This window comes from Carlito syrichta, unplaced genomic scaffold (genome assembly GCF_000164805.1).
Source record: "Carlito syrichta isolate Samal-C Ts95f unplaced genomic scaffold, Tarsius_syrichta-2.0.1 Scaffold304400, whole genome shotgun sequence".
Taxonomy (NCBI): domain Eukaryota; kingdom Metazoa; phylum Chordata; class Mammalia; order Primates; family Tarsiidae; genus Carlito; species Carlito syrichta.
This window is the reverse complement of record NW_007248496.1, coordinates 734,052-743,854: the sequence shown is the minus strand read 5'-3', so window position 1 is coordinate 743,854 and position 9,803 is coordinate 734,052. Positions and strand designations below refer to the sequence as shown.

Genomic DNA, 9,803 nt, shown 5'->3' with positions numbered 1-9,803 from the left:
AGTTCCAGCTACTTAGAAGGCTGAGGTGGAAGGATCACCGGAGCCCAGCAGGTCGAGGCTGCGGTGGCCAGGAGTGGGCTACTGCCCTCCAGCCTAGGCGACAAAGTGAGACTCCAACTCAAAAAAATAAAAATAAAAATAAAATAGTGAAAGTCATAGGTGCAGAGAGTAGAAGAGTAATTTTTTGGAACTAGAGGGAGGGGGAAATGGAGACGAATTTGTCAAGAAGTGCAAAAAATCAGTTATTCAAAAATAAATAAGCTCTAGCGCTCTATTGTACAGCATAGTGCATATAGTTAACACTGTATCGCATACTCTAAGTATACATTTTTACTTGTCAATCATACTTCAATAAAGTGTTTTGTATTTTTTTTTCTTTTTGAGTTGAAGTCTCACTCCGTCGCCGAGGTTGGAGTGCAGTGGCACACTCACAGTCACTCCAGCATCGACTTGCTAGGCTCCAGCGATCCTTCCACTTCAGCCTTCCGAATAGTCAGAACCACAGGCAGGTGCTACCACACCCAGTTAATTTTTCAATTATTGTAGAGAAGAGGTCTCGCCAAGTTGTCCAGACTAGTCTCGAATCCGCAGGCGCAGGCAATCCACTTGTGTCAGCCTCCCAAAGTGCTAGGATTACAGACTGAGCCACTGAGCCTGGACCTGCCTTTTTTCTTTCTTTCTTTTTTCTTTTTTTTTAATAAAAAAGACAAGACGACATACTAAAACAAGTTAGGATGGAAAACAAATAAAAAGAATCCTAAAACCCAAAGTACTTACAAAGTAACAATAAACTTTTTTAAAAAAGATAAAGAAAGAAAACATAACAAAAAAGTGACAGAACCAAGACCAATTAAACCTATCAGGCCAGTTAAATCTCTCCTACCAATGAGTATGAATGGGTTGAACTCAACTCCTAAAAAAAAAAAAATTTTTATAAAGAATCACAAAATAAAAAAACCCAACTCTGGTAAAAGCAAGAAACATACCAAAAACAAAGTGATTTGGAAAGTCTGAAAATAAAAGGATACACAGATTCTAACAGACAAAGCAAAACAGTAAGAAAGCAAGGGTTCTGAGCCTATATCAAACAGAAAGCATTAAACAATAAGACAAAAAAGGACACTATAAAAATCCTAGCTGGGCTCGGTGGCTCAGCCTATAATCCCACACTTTGGGAGGCCGAGGTGAGTGGATTGCCTGAGCCCACGGGTTCGAGACCCGCCTGGGCAACTTGGCGAGACCTCATCTCTACAATAAATCAAAATATTAGCCGGGCGTGGTACCACGCACCTGTAGTTCCAGCTACTTGGAAGGCTGAGGCGAAAGGATCGCCAGAGCCCAGCAGGTCGAGGCTGCGGTGGCCGGGAGCGGCCACTGCACTCCAGTCTGGGCAACAGAGTGAGACTCCAACTCAAAAAAAAAAAAAAATCCTAGAGGGTGCATTCACAATGAAGTTGTGAGATAGATCCATCTATATCCGGAAGAGCAACATCATGAAACAGATTTGGGAGATATCAAATAAAAAACAGTGGTAATGTGAGACTGGCTCCACTTTCTCAAGGCGGAAGTCGTGGTAGACCTAACAGCTTTGCCCCAGAATAAAGAGATTTGTATTTGAAAGTTTAGAATTCTTTCTTATCATACTTTTTTAAAAAATGCTGAATTCCAATACAAATTTGCCAACCTTTGAACTACTGAGCAATACCTTTTCCCAGGTTGCTTCTTTGCTTTGCAACCTTCTCATCCCTTCTTTCTCACATATAATCTACACTGTCTTTTTTCTTGCCTCCTTCCCCCCTTCCTGCCATTTACACTGGGCTTGCAAGGAGAATACAGAATAGCTATACAAATACACAACAGAATACGGTAATATCTACTAAAACAGTTTAAGTAGTGTTACCTAAATCCTACATTTGATCACCTAAAACCTAATTTCAAGATCTTCCCACATCAGTATAAAACTATCTATAACTATATAGATATAACTATATAAACTATATTATAAATTGAGTTAAAACTATCATTTAATATGTAATGTTCATCGTTAGGTATTTATTGCCAAGTGTTGAAAACTAAAATGTAAAACTAAGATTTTCAGTGAGTAATGTGACATGCATATGAAACCATGGACAAAAAATAAGGTAAGCAAAAAGAATTTTAAGTTACACTAAAAATTAAGAACCCAATAAAATGTCTACTTTACAAAAAGTTTGAAGAATGGCATAATTTAAGTCAATAAAATATTCTGATTAATATATTACTTTTATTTAAAATTAAAATACAATATGTACACTGTAGTGCATAGGAACTTAATGTAAATATTTTTTCAATGACACACAATGTTTGTATATATTTATGGGGTACATGTGATATTTTGTTACATGCATAGAATAAGAATCAAGTCAGGGCATTTAGGGTATCCATCACCTCAAGTATTTATCATTTCTGTGTGTTGGGAACATTTCTTTTTTTTTTGAGTTGGAGTCTCACTCTGTCGCCCAGACTGGAGTGCAGTGGCCGCTCCCAGCCACCTTCCGGCCACCGCAGCCTCGATCTGCTGGGCTCCGACAATCCTTCCGCCTCAGCCTTCCGAGTAGCCGGAATTACAGGCGTGTGCTACCACGCCCGGTTAATTTTTTGATTTATTGTAGAGATGAGGTCTCGCCTGCCCAGGCGGGTCTCGAACCCGTGGGCTCTGGCAATCCACTCACCTCAGCCTCCCAAAAGCACGGGATTACAGGCTGGGCCACCGAGCCTGGCTGTTGGGAACATTTCAAATGCTCTCTTCTAGCTTTTTGGAAATACACACTATATTGTTTTGGTTTTTTTTTTCAGACTAATTTTAATTTTTGTAGAACTAGGGTCTCAGCCTGGTCTTGAACTCCTGGGCTCAAGCAATCCTCCCACCTCAATCAATTTTTTTAAGCTCCCACATATGAATGAGAACATGTGGTCTTTGTCTTTCCGTGCCTGGTTTATTTCACATAACAAAATGACCTCTAGTTCCATCCATGATGTACTTAATTTTTAAAATTTCATGATTAGGAAGGATTTTAAACTCTTGTATAAAGATAATCAATGTATGTGAATATCAACTTTTACTTGAGTTATATGAAAAATTCAGTATGAGAAGGTTTCTCATCTAAATATCTGGACAAAATGGCATTTACTATATGTCAATCCTTAATATTTTCAGGGCTTTGTAAACATTTCTAAAAACTGAATTTTGAAAAAAGGTTTACCTTCATATGCTGTTTCAAAGATTCCAAAAGATTGAAGTGAACATTGCACTTTGGACAAGCTTCTTGGAAAGGTGCTTCATCTTTACATTGAACTGACGAGGTATTTGAATCTAAAATAAAGGACATTTAAGACTGAAATTCATCTTTTTAAAACCTTAAACAACCACCAATGATGGTTTTAAAATTCATCACACTTTCTAAAATGTATATATAAATAAGACAATTTCTTTTTTACGTGCCAGATGTCATATTTACCTTGTGATGGCATAATCTGGGGAGATGTCTTTGTAGAAGAGTCACTTGAAAACAATGAAGCAGAGGGATCTATTTCATAAACATCTTTATCACTCTTTTGTTTTTTTGGACTAACACTGTTTACTTTAGAAGGAGAAGGACGTTTTAATGTAAATGAAGTTCTATTCATATCTACAAAGATTTAAATAGTGAGAAAGATATTTGTAAATGCTTCAGTATAGAATATTGCTTACATAAAACTGCTACGGAGATGGTCTTACATTTAAAATTAAGTAAAAATACTCTAAAACGAAATTAAAGGTAATATAATTGAATTACTATATCATATAAATAACTATAAAGAATGATGAAAATTTATATTAGTAGAAAGAAATTGCACAGCTACTATGAACTACATATATTTGACTAATTCACAAAATAAACTTTATGCAAGGAAATTTTAAAGATGCTTTCAAATAAAACATAAACAGATATCATAAAAGAAGTCAGATGGAAAAATTCCAAGCTAAATAAAATAAATAAACAGAAAATACTTTGAGCTAAGTTCCTATAATTAATTTACCTTTAGATGCTTAAATGCATTTGAGCTTGCAAAATATTTTTCAAATTTATTCTAAACATTTAGAGAAACCCTCTAAGATGCTTAAGAAGAAACTTAGATATCTAATGGAAAATTCAAGTTGGCTCTTTTCCCACTTAACAACTTAATAGGTGGCAGATTAACTTAGTAGATGGCTGATTAAATTATGTTCATTCTCCATGTACAAAGTGACAACAATGAATCTTGAATGACAATACCTCATTCACTCATTCATAAGAAAAGGTTTGGAGTTAGTATAATGGCTTTCAAAACTATGTTCCCCTGAGTCTAATGGTGTGTCTTAGAAAATATCATGTGAATATCAGATAAAGAAGCTATCCTTTTAAGTTTTATTACATTTTTCATTAAATTTTATTTGAATAAGAATTTCATTGCTAAAATAGTTTTGAGTTTGCAAACCATCACCTTGAAGGCTAAAGGATAATTCAAGGCATCCCTAAGAGAAATGGGGTTATTTGGGCTATATAACCAGACATAGCAAAATAATATACAATTAATTGTACTCTGTGATAAAGGTTATAAAACTGCACATCATGTTTTAAAGCTCACAACTATACATTAATAAGAGAAGCAGTAGAGTAGATAAATGCCAGGAAAATAAAAGTATTACATTAGTGGGCTCTTCTGTCAAATCTGTGTTTCATTCTCCATCCCTAATGTTGGCACATGATTATTGACAGTTATACTGAAGGTTCTTGGGACTGACTTTTGTGTAATCACTTTAACATTCTTCTAAGAGGCTTAGATTACTTGAACAACCAAGTGCTGGTATTTTGGACTAGGCAACTGATTATGCAATGGGCTGGATAATAAAAATAGTCTATTTTAATATATAATTTTTAAAGCATGAGAAATCTAAGTTAAATAAAATCAATTTGAACTCAATAGTTTTAAATTCTGACACTTTAACTTATTTATTTGTTGTCTTTGCTTGTGCCATTCAATACCCTCAACTATTCTTATCTGTACTAATAAAAATGTTATTCTCATTCCCCAAAATCAAGCTCAAATCCAACCTTCTCTAAGAACTTTCTATGATCATCCTAGGAAGGAGTCCATTAATCATGCTTCTGAACACACAACACATACTGTCATTCATAGTTACCATTCTAACAACTGTTTATTGTCAAGTCCTTTAAAGCTTATAATACATTTTTCACTTATCTTATTTGGGCTTTGAGAAAGCACTGAGATTAAAGTAAGAATTAAAATTTAATGTCCAAATGGCTCATTTCAGGTTTGGAAAATGAATGCATTATGTAAGAAAAATAAAAGTATCTATTTTAATAGTGTGAGAAAACTGAAGTATAAAGAGGTTAGTTGACTTAATAAAAGACCAAAGAAATTTTTAGAACGAACGCTTAAACCCGAATCTTCTTAATCAATTATAACCCTATTTATCATTCAGGACAGAGTTTCATTCTCTGTAGCATAAAAACTTAAGAGAGAGAACAGGAGTCACTGTCTTTATTTTCCAGAAGCTTCAAGAATTCAGACTCTGTGAATAAAGACCATGTGCTTTGTAAAACCAAACATAAAACAAATATTTCATCTCCCTGTTTATTTCAGCTCTTGGCTATTTTACTAACTAGATTAAGGGACACACCTAGACAGGTGAATATTGCACCAAGTATTGTCAAAATGGAAAAATATTTTTGGCACTCATATTATTATATATTGTTTTTGTTTCGGTTGGTAAATATTGTATACTAATCTGTTAGTCAACAATTTAAACATTCAAATAATTATTGTGTCCCTCTTTCCATTGAGTGAAATAAATCAAATTAGCTAATACAGAGAAACAGTAATTGCTTTGATTATAAGGATTTTTTCAACTAGATAAAAGTCTTTTATTGATATGCTAATGTATTTTAGGCAAATGAGGAACTTCCTTATAGTAGACATCAAAGAACTGTAACTCTTCTTCAATTGGAACATTTCTATTATTCCTTCAACAAATGTTTACTGAATATTTCCATGTGCAAATCACTATTTGTTTTTAGTTCTGCCATTTTATAATACTACTTCATAATCATATTTAACGATCATATCTACATCATTGATTTGAATAGAAAGACACCAATCTATTAAAAAGCAAACTATAGCCATGCACATTTTCACATACTAATGGCCTTCCAAATAATTAAAAATTGTTTTAGAGTATTTAAGGCATCAAGGGATTTCTCTGACTCACAGAAATTATATTAAGATTTTTCCACACCTCATCAACAAAGGTACCTGCACAATGCATATTTGTATACCTAACCCTTAACTGTACCCCTCAATTTTAAAATAAAAAATATGTTTCAAAAAAAGATTTTTCAGCCCATGACTGGTTGCAAGTGAGGATAAGCTCAAAGAATACATCCTAGCCAACTTAACAGAAAATAAATAAAATTTCATTAGCTCTATTCCATGTTATAATATATGAAAGACTTAACACGATAGTATGGGGCTTCAAAACAGAAATTCAATTCCGTATGTACATTTACCAAGTATCTTTTAACAATTTTTATGAAAAGTGCTAAACCAAACCTCTAAAAATTGCTGGTATGTCTTGGGATGATGTTACTGAATCCGGGGTCAAGTTAAACAGTAAGTCTGAAGAACTGTTTGGTTCAGCTTGTGATGAATTCTTCGTAAGGTCCTGTAAGAAGTTGTAATTATTTTGTCTCATAAACGTATATAAGGGTAAATATAACTGTATGTCAATACTATTAAAAACCTTAATGACTCAATGACTAATAGGTTACAAAATACAAAGGTAATTATTACTCTCCACCAAAATTAATATCTACTAGGTGAGAGGTATATGGGGACTCTGTATTCCTTTTGTGATTTTTCTGGAAGCCTAAAATTAGTTTGAAATAAAAAGTTAAAATTTTAAAAAAATGATAATATTATTGGCAAAGTACAGGTTATATTTTGAAACAACTCTTCTGCAAGAAAATTTTAGCAGTATCTATCAAGTGCTTTAAAAAGTTTATATTCTTTGATCTAATTATTCCAACTACTCCACTTCTAAGAATTTAAGATGAAGAAATAAAAATGTTTAATGAAGAATTATTTATAATAGCAAAAAATAAAAACCTATATGTTCAACAATGGAGAAATGGCTACATAAATTAAATGATAGACTATCGTGCAAAATCATGTTTTTGAAAAATATTCAATGACAAAGAAAAATATCCCACTACAATGTTCAGTGGAAAATGAGGACTAGCTATCAAATATGTATCAATATGATCCTGATATACTGTATATGTCACACTAACCATATGCAGAAAACAAAAATCAAAATACAATATGTATTCTTCTCAGTCTCTTTTCTAACCTGTCCCCCGTCCCACATTACTTTTATAATGGGAATATAAGGATTTTGCTTGCTTGTTTTGTGCTTACAAGTTGAGAGATGATCAGGTTTTAAGAATTTTACTTTGCTACTAAGTTTTCTAATGACATAGGTTTGTTACGAAGCTACGGAGACAGACGTTGAAGTGACCCAAACCATTACATTTCTAGACAGGAAGATTTCTGCAAATGAGCCTTAAAGTATATTATATGAAAGTAATAATGGCTATGACTTAATTGTAGTCAAGTACAACCTTATTGCAAGGTAAATATTTTCATTAAATATTTGCACTTAAAATGGAAAACATCCACTTGCAATTTCCAAATAAAGGCAACAATTTAAACCCTTTCCTAGGTGACATCCCTGGTCAATTAAGTACTACAATTTCAGAGAGCCGATATATTATTCAACAAATAACTTTAGTTGGGAATTTCTTATGTCTCATAAAATAGCTCAGAAAGACAACAAATATGCTAGCAAGGTAGAATAGGTAGAAAGGACTTCAGAAGACCTGTTCATTTATTGAACTATGTAACCTTGAGCAAGTCACTTCTGAGCTTCAAGTTATTTACCTTTCTAATTGAAATAATAGCCACCAATAATCGTGTATTTAAACTGTACTTGCCTCTTTCTCAGGTAGTTGTCAAAAAAATATGTGTCCATAGCTGTATCACACTGACTTTAAAAGAGATAATAGGCCAGGTGCAGTGGCTCACCCCTGTAATCCCAACACTTTGGGAGGCGGAGGTGAGAGGACTGCCTGAGCCCAGGGGTTCAAGACCAACCTGGACAACTTGGTGAGACCTCATCTCTACAATAAATCAAAAAATTAGCCGGGTATGGTGGTATACACCTGTGGTTCTAGCTACGTGGAAGGCTGAGGTGGAAGGATTGCCTGAGCCCAGCAGGTCGAGGCTGTGATAGCCACAAGCATGCTGCTGCACTCTAGCCTGGGTGACAGAATAAGACACTAACTCAACCAAAAGGAAAAAAAGAGAGAAAGATAATAATACTCTTCTCACTGCCTGAAAGAGTTGTTAAGGCAAAAAGAATGAAATAGCTTAAAAACAATTTTTTTTTGAGTCAGAGTCTCACTCCGTTGCCCAGGCTGGAGTGTAGTGGTACACAGGCTCACGGTCACCCCAGCGTCAACCTGCTGGGCTCCAGCAATCCTTCTCCCTCAACCTTCCAAGTAGCTGGAACTAGAGGGGCGCGCTACCACGCCCAGCTAATTTTTTTCATTTATTGTAGAGACCAGGTCTTGCCAAGTTGCCTGGGCTGATTTCGAACTTGCAGGCTCAGGCAGTTCACTCGCCTTGGTCTCCCAAAGTGCTGGGGTTATAGGCTGAGCCACCGAGCCTGGCCTAGTTTAAAAAATTAAATAAAATTTTCTCACATAGCATTCTCAATTCGTTCAAGAATATATATCTGGGCTGGGCTCAGTGGCTCAGTCTGTAATCCCAGCACTCTGGAAGGCCAAGACGAGTGAACTGCCTAAGCCCACGTGTTCAAGACCAGCCCCAGCAACTTGGCGAGACCTCATCTCTACGATAAATGAAAAAAACTAGCTGGACGTGGTAGTGCACGCCTGTAGTTCCAGCTACTTGGAAGACAGAGGCGGAAGGATTGCCGGAGTCCACCAGATCGATGCTGGGGTGGCTGTAAGCGTGCCACTGCACTCCAGCCTGGGCAACACAGTGAGACTCCAACTCAAAAAAAAAAAAAAAGAATATATATCTGTCATTCTCAACCCTGGCTGCATATTACAATCACCTGAAGAGTTTTAAAATGCCCACACAGTGAAAAGGACAAATGTCTATGCCAATAGTTTTAACCTCACAGACCCATGAAAGAGTTCTCAGGAAATCCCAAGGCCTGTGGACTACACCACTGCTCTAAGGCAATGCTCCTATTTTAAAAAATATACTTAAGAGCCGGGCTCGGTGGCTCAGCCTGTAATCCCGCACTTTGGGAGGCTGAGGTGAGTGGATTGCTTGAGCCCACAGGTTCGAGACTTGCCCAGACAACTTGGTGAGACCTCATCTCTACAATAAATCAAAAATTAGCCGGGCATGGTAGCGCTCGCCTGTAGTTCCAGTTACTTGGAAGGCTGAGGCGGAAGGATCGCCAGAGCCCAGCAGGTTGAGGCTGCGGTGGCCAGGAGCGTGCCACTGCCCTCCAGCCTGGGCGACAGAGTGAGACTCCAACTCAAAAAATAAATAAATAAATAAATAAAATTAAAATATACTTAAATGTATGAATGGATGTGCATATAGGTATTTTTTTTTATTGTTGTTGTTGTTTTTTTGAGTTGGAGTCTCACTCTGTCACCCAGACTGGAGTGCAGTGGCTG

The 9,803-nt window shown here is 35.8% G+C and overlaps 1 protein-coding gene across 1 annotated transcript in view; it reads right to left on the bottom strand.

Moving 5' to 3' along the window:
* The window catches only part of ZNF280C (zinc finger protein 280C), a 52,560-nt gene that overhangs the window by 31,731 nt on the left and 11,026 nt on the right, over window positions 1-9,803 (bottom strand). The window contains exons 5-7 of the mRNA XM_008059854.2: window positions 6,634-6,745; window positions 3,498-3,668; window positions 3,243-3,352 (exon numbers count right to left, since the gene is read on the bottom strand). Of these exons, the coding sequence (XP_008058045.1) occupies window positions 3,243-3,352; window positions 3,498-3,668; window positions 6,634-6,745 (393 nt within the window). The remainder of the gene's footprint in view (window positions 1-3,242; window positions 3,353-3,497; window positions 3,669-6,633; window positions 6,746-9,803) is intronic.